The sequence below is a fragment of the Typha latifolia genome, chromosome 6, assembly GCF_019914945.1.
Source record: "Typha latifolia isolate L0001 chromosome 6, TyphaL0001v2, whole genome shotgun sequence".
Taxonomy (NCBI): Eukaryota; Viridiplantae; Streptophyta; class Magnoliopsida; order Poales; family Typhaceae; genus Typha; species Typha latifolia.
In genome coordinates, this window is record NC_133091.1 from 2,107,200 (window position 1) to 2,129,659 (window position 22,460).

Genomic DNA, 22,460 nt, shown 5'->3' on the forward strand with positions numbered 1-22,460 from the left:
ATAATCTACACCATCATTGATGACATTTTAATCTTCGGGTGGATTATATTCTAATCAGAGTTGGACTACAATACTTGGACACAGGGATCATTTGCACAAATACTAATATGGCAGAAATATATATTCTAAATCGAAAAATAATACAAAGAAATGAATAGCATTCTTCCGAGATAAATGGAATGGTCTAAAATCAACAATAATATTTGTATTACATTTGATAAATTTATCAAAATGAGTTTAAGGGCCAGAGAAAGCAAGTAAATGCCCATTGTTTCCCTGGCAAAAGAAGAAACCCTTCTAATCCTTGCAGACTTGAAGTACATAGAATTGGGGCTGAAACTGGAAACCCCAGACAAATTAGGCCCTTGTTAGTGAAAAATATGCCAAGATTTGGTTCAAGAATAAAATGCCATTCTTTTGTGGAACTAGCCGGCAGATCAAATCAACTGCTAATCTGAATGGGATGGTCATCTCTTTCTTGATAATCAAAACGAGATATTTCTTCCAATCCTCAGAGAAATACCTTGACAGGCCAAAAAAGATGACAGAAGCAGAGATGCACAACTGAAGAACTGAAACTTACTGAAGAGGGAACCTTTGAAAAGTGAAAGGTATTCTACTGATTTCTGTCATTCGTGATACCATATGTTCGGCAATGGCTAAGCTGGACGTAAGACCCGGTGATTCAATGCCAAACAAATTAATCACTCCAGGAACACCATGGATTTCCTCCCCCTGCATGCAAGTGTTTGTAATGGACATGAATAAATAATCTCTTATAAATGAAACGGAAAAGGTAAAGTAACATACAAAATGAACCCACAATACATAGTTCAACAAGGTAGGTGAAAACTATTATTATTTACCCTTAACAAGTCTGAAATTTTTGACATGTATCTGTCTCCAGATCGTCAAAGCTAAAGTTACTACGATAATACAATTATATGTGTTATTAGAATCCAAATGATTCATTGTAATATTCAAATTTCTGAAGTTGCCACCTATAAGCAATGACCATGGTTTTATATATTCTTGAATTTCTCGTAATAGTTTCACCATTTTCCAACAACTGAAGCATCTGAGTGACTGGCTATTCACATGCATCATATTTGCAGTTTAGAAGTGTCTCTCTTTAATCTAACAAAGAATTCCAGTTCTCAGTAAGAACTTTTCTGGCCAACATTGACGCTGAAAGAGATTATAATATGATCTATCCAGAATGAAATACATGAATGCCAAAATTACATCAGATGAAATTGAAGATGCTTCTAAGATTAGGAAAAAAGGCACCTGAATAAGAAAGTCTGAAGGAGCTTGTTGCGGGCCACAAAGCTTTGGTCTAATTCCTGAATATCCAGATTCCAAAGAACCATCCTTTAGGTTAGGAAAATACTTCCTTATCTCTGTATAGAATTGATCTGAACGATCGAAGTTGACTGAATAGTCGAACCTGAAAGACCCACAAGCTGAAAATTTTCAGAAGATTGAAGATTTAAAAAAAAAACTATAAGAATGACATGCTCTAAGTCATAAAAATTTGCATAAAAAATACTGTGTCCTCCGGAGAGGAAAAAATATAGTCCAGTTATACATGGAAAGTAGCAAACAGGAAACATCAATGCAACAGTAAACCGATCAACCATTTTTTGAAGAAAACATGCAAATATAAATGGGTCAAACAACCTGGAGAAGACAAATGGGAATTTTGTTTCTAAGTGTGTATTTTTGTTACAGAAATTTATTTCAGAATAACACGATGCTCTCAGTACCAAAGATTGAGAGTTTGAATGTTGCATTCTTGTTCAATTCTAGATAATGAGTTCGCAGACTGCACGAGTTATTACATGCTTGTGTGCAAGGAGATCAGATGCGGCATATGAATTATTAAATAGAACATAAAAGGCTGCTACCTTCAGAGGAGACTTCAAATCATGCATTTCTGAATCATTTTCGTAGTATTATACAAGGCAATACACTCTGAAGCTTAGAGAGAAAAGATAATATTAAGTGCAGCAGACAAAGCACAGTCAATTTACCTATTCAGAAATCCTGAAATATCATCTATACTATCAATCCATTCGACATCTGGGCCAAATTTGACAAGGCCATTTAAGTCCAGAGTAACATGGACTCCAAGTCCGCCATCTTCAGGTATTGGATAAATTAAGCGACTGAAAGGAGGGATCTTGGTTTTAGAGAGGGTGAAGTAGCACCCACGAGCATAATGAGCAGGTGGAATAACAGCCACATTAAGGCCATGAAATCTTTTTGCAAGAGGAACAGCACTTAAACCTGCTGAGTTTATCACAAGCTTTGGAACCAAAATAAGCTGAGGCAACAAAGGAGAGTCTCCGTGATGATTTTCAAGCTCCTTGCTTTCAGAAATATGGAGATGTACGCAACTATCTTCAATATGGGCACCAGTAACAGTTGTATTATAAGATACAGTAGTTCTACAATTTTCTGCTTCTCCCTGTTTCCATGTAGTTCACCAATCAGAATATTGCCCGACCTTGCACATTCTGAAAAAGGTACCACACAAACAGAAGAAAGTGCTTCTTTACAAGAAAAAAGGATCCTAGAAACATATTCATAACAAAAATACTTATTACTCGTCTCTAGCATTTGGTCATCCAAAAGATTAAGTACCTCGTTCCAGCAGATATTGTAGGATACACGTCAAATAGTGTTAAGATCTAAAAACTACCATCGCCATGAAACCATGATCATTGGAGAATTTACATAGATATCAGACAAATTTGAGTAAATGCTAGCAGGAAGAGGATATGTATTATTGTTCATCACAATCAGACGAAAAAAAAAATTAGGATGTACCACCAAAGAGAGCATGAGTGAATGAGAATCTACGATTCCAGAACTAGGCGATAACAAAGCTTCGACACATTGCAGTTCTGGCTCCAAATCCATAGCTTCAGAGCCTTCCATCATCCTCAGATCTTCAACCCCGTTCTCTTTTCCGTGCCTCAGAAGAGCTTCCAGCTTTGGGATCTCTGCAACACTAGTAGCAACTATAAGTTTACCTGTCTGTTTATGGGGAATTCCTCTTTCAGCACAGTACTTGTAGAGCAATTCCTTTCCTCTTACACAGAGTCTAGCCTATAGGAAAGCCATTCCAAATTTGATATAAATAAGGGAGGAACAATAGAAAAGTATCATTAACAAGTATGAAGGCAGCTATAACTATCCAAATTCTTTTTAAGCATCTATGTGCCAATTCCAAGAGAGATTACGATGCCAGAGGATTACTACCACGATTTTTATCTTATCTTGGTTTCTTCCAAAATCTCACAAAAAGATGCAACTTTGAACCAAAGAAAGAGAGAAATCCTCCTCACCTTCAAGCTATTCCTAGGGTAATAAATCCCGGCATGAATAACCTCACTATTCCGGGAACTTGTTCCGGTCCCAAACGTGGATGCGGATTCCACCACCAAGACCTCCCTCCCCTTCAAAGCCAATTCCCTCGCTACCGCGAGCCCCACCACACCGGCTCCGATCACCACCACATCCGCCGACTCCTTCGGTACTCCCCCAAACCCGGCGCCGGATCCTACCCATCTCGTGGCCACCGCGAGGCGGAACGCCGACTTTGCGAGCTCCCTCCCGTACCTCAGCATTCTTCTATCCTTTTCTTTTTTTAAATTTTCTTTTTCTTTCAACAAAACCCTAAGGCCCAGCAGCTTCGCTACCAATCAGAGAGTAAAAAAAGAAAAAAAAAAAGTACATCCAAATTACACCGAACTGATCTACTTTCCAAACATTATCCGACCACGGCACTAAAACAAAACAAAACTTTGCTCCACGTACAGATAGCCGACCGTAGCCGAACCCAAGTATCTACATATATACGTCAGCACAACACACAGAAAACATCCACCACTTCCATTTTCCGACGGCGCATCTGCCGGAGGTCCAGACCAGAAAAACTAGGGCCGCATGCAATTTCAAATAACTGAAAAAAATTTATGGCAAGAGAGTATTTACTAATTTAAATATCAGTCTAAAATTTTAACCAACTCGGTTTTCAAATGATCATGGATGGATAGAACTCATTTTTAAATTTGGGAGTCTAAAATCCTTTTGTCACAACCTTGTATGATATTTTTTACATAGTTGATTCTTTCACCACCCAAGTCAAATTCATTTTAGACCAATTTAGAATACATAAACTCCCAAACTCTTTCTTCTTATAAATCCTAATTTAGTTAGTTAGATGATAGTGATACCCATCTTTCTCCCGACTAATTCCTCTCTAGAGGAATTTGCACTTGAGTTGATCCAATGGGGCATATGCTGCTCCGCGGATAACGACAAGTAAAAGTGTTCCTTCGTTGTCGTAGCTTACCAAGGTGTCGCCTTTGGCTTGGTTTCGTGGGAGCGCAAGAGCGTTGTCTTCTTTTTAGGGTTTGGAATCTGAGAGGGTGAGCGAGAATGGAGAGTGGAGTGAGGAGATGGTTGGTGGATATCTCGAAGTGGAATCCTTCGGAAGAGCGATTCGAGTTCCTCGCTTCTTCGCTTCTTCCGCCGCATGAACGGCCTGCGATCACAAGGTTACCAGCTCCAATCTTTTACCTGTTCTAGGTTTTAGATGATTGCTGGTTGTTTGAAATGAATCATATAGAACCTAATTTTATTTTGCTACTTTGATTTCAATAGCTGATAGAGATGTGAAGTTTCTATCATCACCTATTAGAAATAGAAGTTCCAATTCTTTTAAACATCTCTGCAGGATTTGTAAGCTGTTGATTATTTATCATTTACCAGAAAGTGATTCTTGCTTTAATAGATGATTGAAGTGATGATATATGTAATAGATGTTAAATTATGCTAACTGATAGTTGTTTATGCTCTGGTGTAAACTGAGATGAAATTGCAGCAGTTCTTATTTCTAGCTTTTCTCAATAATTTTTTCTATTAAGAGTATTAGGATTTTAAGTTGGCTGAAATGGTTGTAGATCACTAGATTGTATGAATTCTAGAAAAAGGAAGAAAAGCCTTAAACATGCTTTTCAAGTAGATATTCGAGATAAAAATATTAGCTTGGTTAAATTTGTTAAATCTTGAACATAAGAAACTTTCTTTTACCCTGCCATGCTTCTGAATTACTATTGGCTTCGTAAAATAGGTTTGCATGTTATTTTCTGCTTTTACATCAAACTCATACCGCAATAGGTTTGTAAAGTTTGAGGACAGGAAACGAGCATTGGTCAGTCGGTTGCTGCAGTACTCAGTTGTGCATGAAGTTTTTGGTATTCCTTTTGAAAAGATAACCATTCATCGGACAATTGAGGGAAAGCCATATCTGGTATTATTTGATTGGGTTGGTCTTATAGGCAACTGAAATCTCATATCCTACAATTAGAACTTTATTCATTATCTTGCCTCTTTTACGTTACAAAGTATGTTCTGCTGATTGTTCATTGCAGTATTTTTGTTTGCTTATTTTGCAGAAATATGAAGAGAATACACTTTTCCCTTGTTTCAACTTCAACACATCACACCATGGAGACTATGTAGGTATAGCATCTGAACAACTTTGCCTTGTTGGCTTGGATATTGTTTCTGTTCGCAAGCCTCAGAAAGAAACAGCACTTGAGTTCATCAAGAACTTTTCGTCATATTTCACTATTTTGGAATGGTGGAACATTGTTCATGCTGGATCTTCAGATGCTGTATTGACCGAATTCTACAGGTAAAATATTACTAGAACCATTTTTCTTTATTGCAACTTTATGCGTGCGACATGGATGAGATGGACAATTGAACATTAGTATTGCCTAGTGAAATGAAATTAGTTTGAGAATTCTTAGAATCCAAACTTCTTATGATAGGGAATGTTGCAATGTAGGTTTATGTATAATTTAGAATAACTATGCTAAATCCTTGGTGAAAATACAAGGTCTTCTGTCCTAATTCTAAACAGTCACATGTAATTTGTTAAGCTAGCCGGCTACAGGAAGCTAATTCCCATCTTTATTACCTTGTATTCTTATGTTCTTTAGAAGCGCATGAAGAATATCCTTGTGAATAAGGATAGCTATTTGTTACATGATCTCTGTTAAGCGCTCGGAGTTGTCCATAGAAGCTTAGGATAATGAAAACATGCATATTTCATTCTTGGTACTTATCATTGAAATTGTACTGTGGAGTATGAAGTTGATATGCTGATGATATATGTAGCTAGTCTACTAGTATCAACACAATGCAAGGTATGTCTCCTTCCTTGATGCTATCTGTCCTCAAGTAAGAATTGTTGAAGCCTTCCTTTCTTTTTTATTCCCTTTGCATATCTCCACTTGATGATCCTGTTCTGGATATGCTCTGAACTTCTTGCATTTGGATATGAGAAGCAGCTTTCATCTATTAGTATAGCTGTTGGAGTGCTATTCAAACTTTTTGAGAGTTCTGTTAGTTCTCCTCAGTTTTTGATTAATACTATTAGTGAAATAATATATCCTTCAGAATGTGTTTTATTTATTTCTAATAACTTTTGTCTATATATTCCCGAGTAAGTAGGTATCGAAAATTACACATATGTGTCTGCAAAACCATCATTTTTAACTTTTCTGTTCAGTTCCATGAGAAAATTCTTGTATGTGTAATAGCTAGATAAACTGAAGGCGAAACCGGACTTCTTTCTATTAAGTTCGTGACATCAGTCTCTGCAGGAGTGTGATACAGTCAATGCCTTTTTTATTGGGTCATTCACAAGGATATGAAGCTGTTATGGCTTGCTTGTAGGTGCTGGTGTCTTAAGGAGGCATATATCAAAGCCATAGGTGCTGGAGTGGGTTTTGGACTGCAGAGATTGGAATTTCGTGACACAAAGTGCACTGATATAACAGTATATATTGATGGAGCTGAATCTCGGGAGTGGAAATTTTCCCTTTTTGAGATCGACGAAAGTCATTTGGTCCGTGCCATATATGAACTTGAAATTTATGCATAAGCATGCTTTTAAGTTCTAACATGTTGGTGGAAATGCAGGCATCTGTAGCAAAAGGGCATCCAAAGGAATCTGTTGAAAGTTATCAGAGAACTTTGGCTAAGGTGGATTTTGAGGAGGAAGAATACCAATACACGCTTCGGCTTCCAGAACAAGGTTTCATCTTGCGCACAGTGGAGCAACTCATTCCAAAGTGAAATCAAGTGCATGTACTCTCTTCTAGCAATGTGCAGTGGCAAAAGCCTACCAGATGCTCTGAGTTGGGTTAAGAAAAATATATTTGGCAGGGATACATGTTGTATATAGAGTTATATAGTCATTTATCCTTCAGAAAAGGGAAGCGACAATAATGGGCCTTGCAAAGTGGTGGTGAGTACATTATTTGCAACAACCATTATCGAAGTAAGGTAGCTGATGTTGGCGAATTGACCCGAACCAAACCAGATTTGAACTCGTATCAGGCAAAAAATTAAAATTGGACTTGACCCGTGCGTGCGAACCGAGCCGGGCGGCGCGCGCGTGTGTGAGTTAAGTTGTATAGTAACCTTTACCCACAAAATAGGTACCCATTTTGGGGCCCAAAGTCCATAAGAAGTTTGTTACTTATATACCATACTAACATTTCTCAAATATCCAATATGGTACTAAATTTTATTTTTCTTTATTTTCCATTGCCATGATACCTACTTTAGAGTCAATTTTCATTCACTTCTCTTCATGGATTTGACTAAGTGAATATTTGACAATAAAATACACTTTGAGCTAAATTAATTTCACCATTAAACCATTATTAATAATGTGTGGGCCTCATTTAAAACTTAGCTCAAAGTTAATAAAAATTCATGTCAAAAACATGAAATTACTAACAGCTGAATATATGCTTGCTCATGTTACAGTGGTGAGAAGCTGTTGCAGGTGCACTTATGGTTGGTAACAGAGTTTCATGTCATATAGGTGGAAATATCAAGTTCTCGGTAATGGAGAATTAATAACTTTTCTTTCAGATCCTTCATGCATTTTCCAGGGAATTGCAATATAATTAGACTTTTTTTTATTAATCGACTTTCCTTGCAAAAAGGGAACGGAAAAAGAAAAAAGGTTAGAGAAAAGTCGAGCTCCTGTCCTGGTCGATATGTAGATGATTATCTAGCCTACTAAGCGCACAAATTACATCTTACTGATAAATGCAACAGCACTATTTCTGAGATTTATTTGTCAAATATGGTCCTATGTGTTCATTTGTCCAATTCTTTTAGCTTATGTTGTATTTTGAGTTGTAACAGGCTAATCTTTTATTATTTGGAAAGCAGTAAAATAATCACAATCTACAACTTTCCCTATTATTTTGTTTTTATGATCTAGATTCTTTTTGGAGGCGTTCACTTTGTGGAGCACAGAAATTTGTAGAATAAGTTCTATACTTGTATAGATATGCCTCATTGATTATATTTGCATAAGAAATGTTACATTGGTATAAGTTATTATAGTATTTTTTTTTTTGGTAAACTAGTATAGTGGCGTAATAATTATATTTGATGTTATATAAAATTTAAATGATAGTTTACAAAATAATTTTTATAACGAATGGATGAGGAGAAAAGGGAGGAGAAATAAGAAATAGAGAAATAGAAATTATAATTGATTAAAGCGACATCTTTCCAAGAGTAAAATAGTAATTGATAGTTATAAAATATTTAGATGGAAGATGAAAAGTGAGGGAAGTAGGTATAGTAAATTAGTATTAAGATAAGAAAATATTTACTTGATATGCTAATATGAGAGTATTTCCTATATTTTTATTGTGGGCTTTCTTTATACAGAGACACCCTACTGTAATATTGAATTAAGTCCTCGTTATTTCCAACTTCTCGAAGCATCCCATATTCCCATGTGGTTTTAATTCTTTTCTTTGTTTTATTTTTGAATGTGGTTCCAATATCTTGCTGGTAAAAATAAAGCACAGAGAATTATTGCTAAAAACAAAGGAAAGCTGCAGGGATTTTTATGATAAAATGGAGCCACATAAAGCAGTTACAGAAATTCTCCCGTATGAAGTAATTTAGTATTATTTCTAGTGACTTGATAGTTTATTCTACTTTTCAAATGAACTCAGAACAGATTGTAGATAACTACTGAAAATAATAGGTATATAATCTATTGGCTCTTGATTCCTAGTTCCCCCGTCTCTGCCAACCACAAAGGCACACACTGTCTGATTGATACTAGGATTTTCGGAAACAGAATGTAGTATATGAATGTACAATGGAAGCATGAAGAACACACCAACCTGCCTGGTGTGATCATTACATATGAAAGATTCTAATGTGGCTGAAACAATACATTTACATTACAACAGTTTCCCTAACCCAGACCACCATCTCAATTACTTGTGAGAAGTAGAATCAGGTAACCCTTTATCCTGCTGCTGCTGCTCATTGGGGCTGCCGTGTCCTTTAAACTCGCTTTCTACATCAAATCTGAAATTACCAACATTACTGCCACATAATTCGCGATCCCACTGTTCTATGAAATCAGGCTTCAGCTTGGGTTTAGGTGCTTCAGGGGCCGCATCATCTGACTGATGAGATATCCTTGGTTTCTTATTTGGGGAAGTTTGATCACTGAGGCTGTTGTGTATACTAGACGTACAGTGGGGAGAGCTTTGATTTTCCTCTGAAGTTTTTAAGGAACCGCTAAGCTTTTGGTGCTCCTCGATGATCTTCTGTAGGTACCTCCCCTGTGCTTCAATTCGTAACTGCAATTGCCTTTGCACCTAAAAAAACCATATCAAGATGTATGGACATGTAAGGTGGAGTCAATGAGGTCCAATTTTTGTCTATGCACGAGCATTTCAATTATTTTGTTAAGATCAACAAGTATTTTGTGGATGACTGCCAAACACCAAAAATAAGCAGCATAAACAAAAGGATGATGACAGTTATGTATCAAGGTAGCATAACCATGGTGGCATGGTGCTATATCCAATGATGAAACCAAGAATATAGAACTTGAAACAGAAGAATCAAGTGAAAGCATGAATTATCTACAGGACACAAAATATTTTGTGTAGCTTATTAGTCAAACAAGATAGAAAACAAAACTCGTTAAGTCAAAATGATTCCAAGAACAAGAAAAATGAATAACTAAAATGAGGATCATTGTACTGTGAACATAACTCATAAGAGTATCAAATGGACTAATAGCTTAATTAACCTAATAATTGGAAATTTTGGAATTTTACGATAGGGCAAGTTAATAAACTGGCTAGCTACCTCAAGCTGCTCATGAAGTCGCTTCTGAACTTCCATTTGCATTTTTAGAGCTTCATTGATTTGTATTCCTCTGGAAAGTCCAAAATAAACATAAAAAAAATACTAAAAAGGATAATAAAATTAATGGAAAGTCTTTAAAGGACCTAGAAACTGCAGCCATTTAGGACCATGCAGCAAGTAGAAAACATATCAGTACAAAACACAATTACATCTCTTTTCAGACAAGCAGACTTGTATACAATGTGAGTACCGAAGAGTATACCAAGGAAATAGTTTCTCTTCAGATACAGATAGGCTTGAATTTATCCATAGCCATTTTAACAGAGCAGCTTTACTAGCAAATACAGTACTACAACATAGATTACTTACGGCGCTGAGTCCATGCTAGAGAAGGTATCACCAGAATCTTTCTTGTCATCTTTTGAACCTACAACAAATGTTGTTCTTTATGCTAAATTAACTTTACTAAAAAAATTATTTACAACTCAAAGGAGCTAATGACAAAAAGCTACAAAGGGAGGAAAAGCTATCTGAAAGGACAAAACAAAGGCTGAAATCAGACCTTTACTGTCAGCTGGAGATTCAGGCAGATACTTTGCAAGGCGATACTTCTACATGAGCAATGTGAATAATTATCAGCTATGAAGTACTTTAACCACCCAGAACCAAAAGCAGCAGGCTCTACCTGTAAATGGCTTTTCACATGATAGATTGTAATTCCTGGCACACCCATTACTCTTAGAACTCCTTTAGGTGTTGCTCCTAAAGCATATTCAGAATAAGATACAAGTTAAACAGTGAAATTATGAAAAGAAAAAATTTAGTATATAGAATGCCTATTTTCTGCTGCTTCTGAAAGCTTGAAATAGTAAGCTCAAGGGCAGTGGCATCAGTAAGGTGGAAGATAAATAGGATTTATGATTAATTTAATCATTAACACAATTATATTTCTTCTTTTTTTGAGCTGGGATTGATACTTTGACATATAGCACAATTTGCAAAAGGAACTGTTTCAACAAGGAGAAACTTTTGGTTAGGGAATTTTTAGTTCCCATACCTTTGACAAAGCATTGACATATCAGGATAAATATTGAGACTGGTCAAGGCAGAAGATCTCTAGCTAAAATAGAGAGTTGCGATTTGAATAGTATTTGGCCTTTTAGATTAAAGTAAATTTCTCGTGCAGATTACTCAGACATTTTACTGTTGTACATACCAAAGTAAGATTACCAAACATTATGCTGCTACACAACTTTCATCAGGGTTCTATCAAGTTCAAGCACTAAACAACCAACACCGAATTGAAAATACCCACTATCTGGTCCACCGAGCTGGGCAATGGCATCAACAAAGCGGTCATGAAGATCTGAAGTCCATCGCAACCTCTGTTTCCCAACTCCCCCTGAATTAGATGAATTGTTAACATTACCAAGTTGCTCACTGCTCTGGGCCTTGTGTGGGACCAATGGGAGAGTTGAAAATTTCTTGGGATGGTACATGGTGAGTAGCCTGCAACGCCAAACATCATAAATGTAACAAATGCTAGTGGCAATTATGTGAAACATCATCAACAAGCAAAAAAGACCAAACAACAATTCACATGTGAACCAAGAAAATTCTCTTTTTCTATTCCCGTAGATAATTTTCTTCATCAGTCACATAAGTTAGCAGATTGGCAGATCCAATCATCTGAACTAGTCACTCTATTTCAAAGTGGTATGCAAGCAAGCAATCTCCAGCAAAGATCATCTTATCGCATAAAACTACTTGCTAATTTCAAGTAAAGAATGCCGGATTCCGTAGTTCCCAAGTACAAATAATCATCAACGAGCAATGATTACAGGGGAACACATTAAACAGAAAGAATAATAACAGATATTACACAAGGGATGCATTCATAAACATGACCAAAAAAAGAACATTTTAGAACAACAAGCAGCATCATCCGAACTGAAGAAACCAATTTATCCAAACCCTCTTCAAAAGATTAAAAAAAAAGGTCAATTTTGACAAGAACGCACCTCTCAAAACAGCGACCCGATCGCTCCGACCACACTTCCTTCAGCTCCTGCAGAACCCATCTCCATCACCAAAAACAAAAACCACCCCACCAATCACCATCATATACCAAACAAAATTTCCTCAAAATCGCGACTTTAACGCTTCCTCATGCAAAAGACGCCACCGGTTCGCCATAGTTGAAGCCAGATCAAAAGCGCCAGTAAGAGAATTAATGCCGCGGGACCAGGGCTTCCAATTGAGGACGGAGATGACAGGGAGAAGCCCGAAATGCAAGGAAAAGGTGGCGATCGGGAGGGGGAAAGTGTTGGGATTTGGTGGGGGTCGGAATCCGAGCGGAGAAATCGAGGGAATCGGCAGATGAAACCAGTAGGGTTTCGCGGCCCTGTCCGTAGATTTGGGGAAATTAGTCCGCCGGGATGCGTGCTAAGGACGGCGGTATATATACCGGCAGACTACGGAACTCCGTAAACCCTGCGGAGATTATTAAATAAGCGCTATCTTCTAATAAAACAAACTAAATTTGGTCGGCTAAACTTTGTAACTCTTCTGGGGTTTCGATTAAGATAGTGTGTGCTGAAGGTACACTGGAAGGTGAATAACTCGGAGGCCATAAGAGTGGCGTTGTATACTTTGTATTAGTGTCATATTTACGTAAATACACCTCTAGATTCCCTTATTTACATGTATACAAATTTGTAGGCTTACTTTTAAGTCCATATATAACCATGAGGTTTTATAGTCCACGTGACATATTTAAAGTAGAAGTGCAATATAGTTAAAGAAAAGGGGGTAAAGTATAATATTACGAGTCTCAGATCTTAGTTATTATCTGAGAATTATAATAAACCTCCTTTTAAATATATAATTATAAAATAAAAACTTCAATCGTCTTTAAAAAAGAAGAAGAAGAAGCAAGATTCATATTTATTCAAACAATAAAATTATTAATATAATATAAGTATTATGATAATTTACACTTTCTCCACGAGTCTAAATGAAAATGTTAATAGTTTCATATTAGAGTAAATCTTATGGGGTTAGAAAAATACTCTATCTTTTATATGTATTATTATTGACACCCTATTATACATACATTAATCATTTAACAAAGTGCCTTTGAGAAATTAATAATAAAATGTAATGATCCTACGATAACTATCTATATGTGAACGCTGATAATGATAACTATCTACATGATGTGAATGATAATAAAGATAAAATGCCCAATATTTTTTCTTCTTTTTCTTGTAAAAATTATTCATGTCCAGAAAAATAAAATCTATTTCCGAGTGAGTTTATTCGATTATATTAGATGTAATTAGTAAACTTTTATGGGTTTCTTAAATAGTATTTTAGCTATTGGAACACTCAATCTTCTATTAAAAGAAACTCACTATCTTCGTCGTTAATTAATATGACTCAATCATTAAGCTATACATAGCTTAACTCTTCCGTGTAGAGTTATTGATATATTAAAATTAAATATTATATAAAGTCATTATATATATATATATATATATCTCAGAAGTTGGAGCTAAATAATATATCCAATGAATAATTTTAAGATAATATGAAATTATAATTGGAAAAATAACAGTATAATTTGGGAGGATGGCCCCCCTTTTCTCTTATATGTTGCTCTGCCACTTGGATATGAAAGTAGGTAGTTGTGCCAGCAATGGGGGCTCCATCAGGACCACATCAAGAAGCTCTCTATTGTGATATTGGGAAACCTAGCTAGATATAGAGATAGAGATAGAGATAGAGATAGAGATAGAGATAGAGATAGATATATATATATATATATATATATATATATATATATAGTGCTTGGCTGTAGGTTGTAAATGCTAAAGTTTGACATTTTTGCTTCTGTGGGAGATGCATCAAATCAAAAATGAGTACCATCAAACTGAGTGATAGGGACAAGATATAGTGTACTACTTATCCCTACTCAGACTAGCCAATGTTACTAGAGTTGTTCTTGATGAAACTAGTTTTATTTTTTAAATTTATTTATTCAAATAGAGATATAAATTTAAATCTTAAAAGGGTTTGTTTTATTATAATCCTTACTAAAATATTTAACTATTAAGTGTTTTACTTATCTTTTACCCTTTTTTAGCCTAGAAAGGTTTTTACTAAGAACTATCAATTTTAGATAAGTAAAACATTTAACAGTTAGGCATTTTAAATTAGAACTATAGTAACATAGACTATTTTTATATTAAATTTAAGTGTTATTTAATAAATAAATTTTAAAATAGAGCTAGGTCAAAACAATTCAATGTTACCAGCCGCCTTCAGTAAGTTCATAATCTTATAAAATAGAAGTTACAAGAAACAAATAAACAAACAAACAAATAATGTACCCAAATATCTCTCTCTAATTAATTTATTACTCATAATATGTATTGTTAATCAATTGATTTGTCATCTTAAAGCTTAAAGGTTTTTATTGGTATGCTACATAAAAACTTGTTAAGTTTTTAATCCCATCAAATTAGTAATATTAACAAAGATCCATGAGGAAGGAAATTCTATAATACTAACATCTTTCCTGTATAAAACCCATTAGTGATACAAGAAGTTAAAGTATTCAGTACAGAGATAATTATATTTAGCACGTTTTTTACATACAATTGAGTGAACTTTTTCTTAGCCACGTACAATTTCTGAATTTAAAAAAAAAATCCGAATAAATTTCTCAAATAATATATAAAATTAATTATATAAACCCTCTAAACTAAAAAGATAGTGTTTAATGGTTAAATAAGCTTATAGTATATATAAATCTTCATGAATTCAAATTCTAGCAGCATTGGTTAATTATGATACCATTAAATTTTCATTTCTTAAAAAGAATATTAAAGACTTCCTCTGTCTTAAATAAAACCCTCATTCTTCCTATGGCAATTATTAACTTGCGACAAGCTTGTTACAACTACTATGCAATAATTCTTTTGTTTCCCTTCTCTTTGCATCAACTATTCACAATATATCCATAGTTTTCTCATTGGGTCCTTTTAATTAATTGCCATTCAATTTTTTCTTATAATATCATAAATACAATAACATTATTTAAACTATCATAATTATAACTAAAACTTTTTGGCTCTTTTGAAATTGCCATTTTGATCATTTTTCAGGGAAGGACTCCTGGAAATATTCCCAATAGATGTCTATTAAAGTTAATAATCGTAGGTAAATCAATTAAAATATTTTTTTTAAAGTTTAGAGTGTAAAATATTTATTAATAATTTTGTCTTGCATAAAAGATGATTTTTTTTCTTATACTATTATATATGATGAGTTTAGATAGCTTTTGAACTATTTTTAGTAATTTACATAGAGAAAAAATAATCATATTATAGTTTAAGTTCAGTTTTATCATAATTAGTTGTATCTAATTAACTTATAAATATCAGTTTTGAAAGAGCTTAATGATTTTAGTAGCAATTATGATAATTTAAAGAATGTACCAACAGCTACCATATTTGAAAAGTTTTTAGTGTTAATCACGTAAAATCCTTTTCTCATTTTATATTGAAGATTTAAGAAGTTTTCCATAAATTCATGTGACAAAGTAGTTAGCAATTAAACTGTAGTTTGAATTGGTAGTTGATATACAGATATAAACAAAAGGGATCCTTTTGTGATTGATTACCTTCATATGCAAGCCATGGCCTATATCTAAGTGAGTTGATAGTACTGAAAGGGGCAGCTGCTGTTGCCTGTCCTCTCTTAGTTATGACTCTGAGCAGGACTATCGCTAGGAACTAATCAAAAGCAAACAACAGGAAAGAAATGCTAATAAAATAATACTAAAAATATTGAAGAGAAGATAATTTGCCTCAGATTGATGCAATCTTGGATTTATTGTGCCTTCAAATGAATGGAGGAAATGCCCTAGGCTGTCATGTCATTAGGAGCTTTTATTTAATAGGTTAGATTAGAAGAAACGTCCACGATTCACCCAAAGTACTTAAGATAACATTAAAATTGAATCCCTTGTTTTTAACCTAATTTATAACCTTCTTACTGTACACCACCCTTCAGTTGTAGTATGAATTAAATAGTCATCACAAAATTCTTTTGTAAGAAAACCAAATATATAATATAGTGCAAATAATGTTTATAAAACACGACTTTCTCTTTCCAAAGAGATAAGAAGTTTAATATAATGCCAACCTTCCTACTAAGCAGTGTTGTTCTATATGTGAAAGAGAAAATTAAGAATGAAAGATGAGAGACACTACGGAGATACACCGCCTTTGTATGTGCAAGTGTAGACATTCTGTTTCCAAATTCTGCATGAATGTATGTCTTAAATTTTTTTTAAACATATATATATATATGTGTGTGTGTGTGTGTGTGTGTATGTGTGTATCAGAAACTTATGGATATGTATAACTTATCCTTTCTTTTTGAATGGTTCTGCAATGTATGTCAAAAGAAGCAAAATAACTAAATCACCAGGAATAAAATACAAATGATCAAAGGAGAAAAGGAAAATGCATGCAGAAGTACTGCACTTAATCGATTGATCTACATATCATAAGAATGATAAAAAAGAAAGAACAAAAAGACACAATATTGATCAATCCAGAAGAATAGTTATTGTCTTCATCTTGCCAGATATGTAGTTAATTCCACAAACTATTTAAGGATAATCTTCAAAAACCATCATATATATATAGAGGGAGAGGGAGGGAGAGAGAGAGAGAGAGAGAGAGAGAGAGAGAGAGAGAGAGAGAGAGAGAGAGAGAGAGAGAGAGAGAGAGAGAGAGAGAGATTTTATTCTTCTTGTGTGTGTGTGTAACTTTTTCTATATATCATGTCCTACCTTTACTAATTCAGCATTGCATGGCTTGAGAAGACACTAAGAAGGATGGAAATTATCACCTTTTACCAGCCATAAAAGATTAAAAGAAATAAGATCAATAGCTTTAATTTGGACTAATCAAAATAAAATGTACATAAAAGCTTGCAGGTCTGCTTGCCAATAAGAAGATGAAGCATGCAGCAGCAAGTCAGCACAATAAATTTGCAGTGATGCACGATCAGGAAAGCTTATAACAGTGGAGTACCAAGGTGTACAAACTCTTTACTAGGATTCTTATAATGACCATATATATCTCGTGTCACGTATTAAAGCAAGAGTGATATATCGACGGACTCATTAGTAAACGATAAATGTGAAGCATGAGATTAAAGAACCTTACTGACTAAATAGCTAAAAGACCCTCTTATTTCTCTCTCTCTCTCTCTCTCTCTCCTCTCTACAAGACTACAAAAGACAGACATTCCTTGAAAACAAATAAGTATCATTGTTAATTTGCTATACATATATATTTATATATACATATATGTTGGTAATTATTAAGTGCACTTGGTATCACAACTCTTTCAAGAAATGCAGATGGCCCAACCAAAATCATTTAATACTTAAACGTCACATGTTCTTAGACATTAACATCAAAATTAGTGCGACCTAACGTTTGTCTGAAGGGATTTTATCTCTCTAAAAAATTTGGGGCTAATTAGTATTGCCTCTTACGATAATTTATATAGGTGTTGGTTTCTCGACCTATTGTGTATATAGCATTCTATACCAGCAAGACATAACTTAGAAAACTCTACTTTAATTACTACACCTCTCACATGCACATATATCAACCTCGTGTGATAATTTATGTGTATGTTTATGTGTATGAGAGAGAGAGAGAGAGAGAGAGAGAGAGAGAGAGAGAGAGAGAGAGAGAGAAAGAGAGAGTTAGATGAGCCAATCAAGAGTATACACTGCACACCACTCCATGAGGCAATCACCCCCACATGTTTACCCCTTCTTGTCTACTAGTAGCAAAATCCATATCCTTAATTTTTCTGATGACCCACCCAATCCCCATCTAAGGATCATCTTCTTCAACACCCTTATGTTGTTCAATGAATCACAAAAAAGCTGGGAGAGTTTTTCCTCTTTTTTTTTTATAGAAGAAATTCCAACTCAAGAGTACAAATCATAGGGCATAAATCACTTAGTAGGAGGCATACGAACATAATTTCCAAACATAGCTGGATAGCAATAGATCACTGCTCTCCTAAAGACTAAAGCCTAAAAGAAAAACCAATCACGCACCTTACACCTTGTCAAGATTGCGCAAACCGCCATAGCCATACCGATCGAAGAACCCCGACGACGGCGAGAATCCGGGGAGATTATCTAGCATTTGTGGAGCGAATGCATCGTCAAGCATATCAAAGGGATTCACGGCGGTCTTGTAACCCGTTTCGCATGGATCTACGCCGCCATGATCTGAGGAGGCCCCAGGGTTAAGGGTGGCTGTCGTATCCGTATGAGGGGCGGGGGCGGAGAGTCTGCTCTCGACGCCGTCATCAGCCCCAGGAAACTTGGACAGGTCGGCGACGTTGGAGTCCCGGCCAGTGAGCTCCTGGACTAGCGTACGGAACTCCTCGGCGGTCGCCTTCACCTTCATAGGGTTGGAGATGTACACGACCTTGATGGGCTTCTTCTTGGCCTTGGCTTGCTTAGATCCCTTTTGGTGCACACTAAGCTTCTCCATCCCGAAGGTAGCAGCTAGCTAGGATGGAGAGCTATGGTCCCCGAACGAGTACTGAAAATAGGAAGGGGGACTTGTAGTTTTAACCATATTAGGGAAATATCTATTACTTAATTTCCTTGTTGGATTGTGTTAGGGTTGTGGCTAAGATTTTTTTATTGGCTTCGTGGAGGAGGAAAAGGGGGTGGAAAATGAGAGGCATGTGATTGGGTCTCTTATGGATTTTATTACTCGTTTCTAGAGAGAGAAAAGAAGAGAGATATATAGTTATATAAGTACATAGATAGATATATCGGTGTATAAATATATATATGGAAAGAGAGAGAGAGAGAGAGAGAGAGAGAGAGGGGTAGTAGCAGTAATTATAATTTATGAAAAATACGTGAAACGTAGTATATAGTACTGCATGACTCCCATTGGTTATGAATCCTTCAATAATTAATGCTACGTGGCGACGCACGAATGATGGGTCCAGACGTGCTGACGTTGGAAGCACGTACATTTGTTGACGTCAGCATATTAAATGCTGTCTCGAATGGATTCGAAGTTTTTTTTTTGTCCGGAACTCTAAACTTATTTACTAAACTAAATGAGGTTAGCGCTTCCTTAGTACCGATCCGAACATCTAACGGTTAAGATTCTTTAATGATATAATAAAAATATAAAAAATTCGATAGTTAATTATTATTATTTTTACTAGTATATTATTTTAATATTTTATCAAGTAAATGATATATATATTGTCAAAATAATTAATTTGATAAAAATTTAATTTAATTTTATCTCTTTGATTATTTTTTTATTATTTACATATATCTCTACTTAGTTTAAGATTAATTTAAATTAAATTTAATAACAGATAGAGATAGAGAATTATATTTAAATTGATATTTATCTATAAAGAATTAAATTTAGATTGTTTAGTATTAGTGATATCTCCTATAATTAAAATATAATTATATCTATCACAATTATATTTGTGAGTATAAAAAAACCTAGCTATTACAGTTGCCTAGTTTTACATAAATATTTTATTTATTTTTTGTGACATATTGACGCCTTAAATATGTATATATACGAGTATATGGGCTAACCAAAGACAAAGAGACAATGGCCACAACAACTGATCCAAAACATGAGCATATCTCCTGAAAAAGAAAAATGTTTACATTGAATTATAGTGGTGAAACTTCTTATATAACATGTTAATTCAAAAGCTTAGTGTCGAATTAATGCAATATACATTATGATAATTTGGGGTGTGACCCTAAAGCAAATGTTTAATACTAAAGCTAAGCTTGACAATGTGGCAAATGTTTAGTACAAGAAGCTACTTATTACTCGAACAAACTAGTGAAAATAATAAATTATTAAGATATACGTTTTGATTAAGATGTGTGTTAATTAACAACATCAAGTCATCACTGGAAAGAGATGGAACTCCCAACCACCAAGCAATAACCCCTTTGAGACTCTTCATTTGCTCTTTTTCTCAAAGTTATCATGGATATCAGTTATCTTAGAATTCTTTTTTATATCCTTTATTTACTTGTATGATTATCTAATGTAGATATTTGCACACACATATATATATATATATATATATATATATATATATATATAATAATAAAACATTATTTTTAATATGTATATCATTTAACGTATATTTTGTTTGGAGTTACTAACCATTAAAATTTGAATAATTTAAAACTAGAAAAAGATGAAAATATTCTTATTCCATTTTTTATATGTTTCTCTTAGTTGAAGGTATTTTTGTCTTTATTATATTAAATTATTAAGACTTAAATTGAAGAATAACTATGAGAGTATTTATGAGAGGTATACATGCAAATATTAATTTAGAGTAGTAGACAAGTAAATAAGAGAATTTTTAAGAATATACAAGCAAAAAAGAACCCATTATCTTGTATTTTATGCGTCATATAAATTATAAATTATCTCCTTATGATTTTGCCTAAATTTAAATTATCTCTTAAACTTTTATTTTTATTATTTTGCTCCCTGGTTTAGACTAGTGAAATTATTTAACATTTTCATCCTAATTAACTTAAGTGACAAAGTACCAAAAGAAATTTATAATTTATAATTTTCCCACTATAATAAATATTAAAATATCATTCTTCTATTAGTTTAAGTATCCTTCAAATTTAAAATAAAATACACTTTCAACCTCTTCTATCTTATTTAACTCTTTTATATATACGATCACATAATAAAATATTCTAAAAATTAAGAATATAGGTAAACATTCATATCTATTCAAATAATAAAATTATTAAAATCATAGAGTTTTTTTCTTTTTAAAACACGTTCTCAAATAAGTTTGGCCCGAAAAGATGAAAGGTAAATTTAATTTTAGGCATCATAATCACGGGAGGGTAATTTGAAGTTTACCCAGATAGCAATTTTATTTTCCTGGTCATATTATCAAACAAATTAAAGCTCAAATGATGCCATCATAATTATTTGGTAGTTGCATTTCCTTTTCGCTTTCTCCAATTTTCTTTCAAGAAAATAACTGAAAACTCACTTTGAATCATGTAACAAGAGACAGGGTTTATCCAAACTATTTAAGCCTCGTCAGTTGAAGAATTAAAAATTCATGAACAGTATTATAATTAATTTTTTATTCATCATTTCGAGGAGAACTATGCATTTTTAATAATATTTAAACTATAATATTAGAATAGTGAGTGTTCTCATTTGTTCAATTCTAAGTTAGAATAAGAAAATAAACTATATCCGAAGTTGAACTCTCTCTCTCTCTCTCTCTCAAAAAAAAAAAAAAAAGAAGAAAAATTCCATTGATGGATCGACTGAACACCAATAATTGTTAGATCACTGTTGATGTTGTTTGGGACCATTTAGGTGTCCTTTCTGCCTGCAATTTTCTTGTTTATTTGAGTTCTTTTGGCAAAAAAAAGGAGATGAAAAAAGAAGTAAACAGTAGAGGGGAAAAATTGAGGGATATTGACACTACAATGACTCTTTCCGACACTCATCTTCCAGTCCGTATCTCGTTTCATTTCAATATTGTCAGATGTTTTTATTTGCAGTACAAAGCTTTGGATTGGGAATTTATGTGGATCCAAGCATCCAGGGTTATTATCTACTAATAACTTTGAATTAAGAAATATTTAATTAATTACTGTAGCTTAGTGGTATATTAATGGGGACCTTCTATAATAAAAGGTTATGATCGCTTAATTTTGTATGATTTTATTAACTTATGATAGAGGTTATGAGTTTGATTTGGGATAGTCGTGTATTTAATTAGGATCTATCTTTAAAAACAAAAAGAAATCGTATGAGAAGTTAATGATCAGATGAAATTATTAGATTTGGTGAAACTTGACCTTTGACTCCTCTTCTCCAAATTGACCCACCCACATATCTATCCAGGTCAACCTTCTTCCCAAACTAGTAACTAAAACAGATATAGAAAATGTCGTACTTCCACCACCTTCTTGTTACAACTAATAAAATAAACAAACTAAGAACAAAACTCAAACACCCAAGAGAGAAATTTATCATAATAACACCCTATTTTTATTTTAATGTTTATTATTAGTTACTTTAAGGTGGTGTTTACGATTA

General features: G+C 34.0%; 4 protein-coding genes across 7 annotated transcripts; 1 reads left to right on the top strand and 3 right to left on the bottom strand.

The window, feature by feature from the left end:
* Positions 1–147: 147 nt before the first annotated feature.
* On the bottom strand, positions 148–3,948 carry LOC140790293 (L-2-hydroxyglutarate dehydrogenase, mitochondrial). Its single transcript, XM_073140310.1, has 6 exons — positions 3,829–3,948; positions 3,357–3,706; positions 2,836–3,117; positions 2,037–2,473; positions 1,291–1,450; positions 148–735 (listed from the first exon to the last, which is right to left on the bottom strand). Exons 2-6 carry the CDS (start codon positions 3,636–3,638, stop codon positions 580–582), a joined length of 1,317 nt encoding a protein of 438 aa, XP_072996411.1. The 5' UTR covers positions 3,639–3,706; positions 3,829–3,948; the 3' UTR covers positions 148–579.
* Positions 3,949–4,306: 358 nt separating this feature from the next.
* LOC140790294 (uncharacterized) lies at positions 4,307–7,392 on the top strand. 2 transcript variants are annotated; one of them, XM_073140311.1, is made up of 5 exons: positions 4,307–4,571; positions 5,194–5,341; positions 5,472–5,713; positions 6,763–6,934; positions 7,009–7,392. In XM_073140311.1, exons 1-5 carry the CDS (start codon positions 4,453–4,455, stop codon positions 7,162–7,164), a joined length of 837 nt encoding a protein of 278 aa, XP_072996412.1. In that variant the 5' UTR covers positions 4,307–4,452; the 3' UTR covers positions 7,165–7,392. The 2 variants fall into 2 exon arrangements, with proteins under 2 accessions (XP_072996412.1, XP_072996413.1); XM_073140312.1 differs by having other exon boundaries at positions 5,194–5,326.
* A 1,788-nt stretch (positions 7,393–9,180) lies between these two features.
* Positions 9,181–12,717, bottom strand: LOC140791244 (myb family transcription factor PHL7-like). Of its 3 annotated transcripts, none has more exons than XM_073141701.1 (7): positions 12,261–12,717; positions 11,555–11,748; positions 10,925–11,001; positions 10,802–10,850; positions 10,609–10,666; positions 10,240–10,309; positions 9,181–9,740 (listed from the first exon to the last, which is right to left on the bottom strand). In XM_073141701.1, exons 2-7 carry the CDS (start codon positions 11,736–11,738, stop codon positions 9,351–9,353), a joined length of 828 nt encoding a protein of 275 aa, XP_072997802.1. In that variant the 5' UTR covers positions 11,739–11,748; positions 12,261–12,717; the 3' UTR covers positions 9,181–9,350. The 3 variants fall into 3 exon arrangements, with proteins under 3 accessions (XP_072997802.1, XP_072997803.1, XP_072997804.1); XM_073141702.1 differs by having other exon boundaries at positions 11,551–11,748; XM_073141703.1 differs by lacking the exons at positions 11,555–11,748; positions 12,261–12,717 and adding an exon at positions 11,456–11,508.
* A 5,507-nt stretch (positions 12,718–18,224) lies between these two features.
* On the bottom strand, positions 18,225–19,046 carry LOC140790950 (sigma factor binding protein 2, chloroplastic-like). Its single transcript, XM_073141270.1, has one exon. The coding sequence runs from the start codon at positions 18,843–18,845 to the stop codon at positions 18,402–18,404; it is 444 nt and encodes a 147-aa protein (XP_072997371.1). The 5' UTR covers positions 18,846–19,046; the 3' UTR covers positions 18,225–18,401.
* Between the last annotated feature and the right edge of the window lie 3,414 nt (positions 19,047–22,460).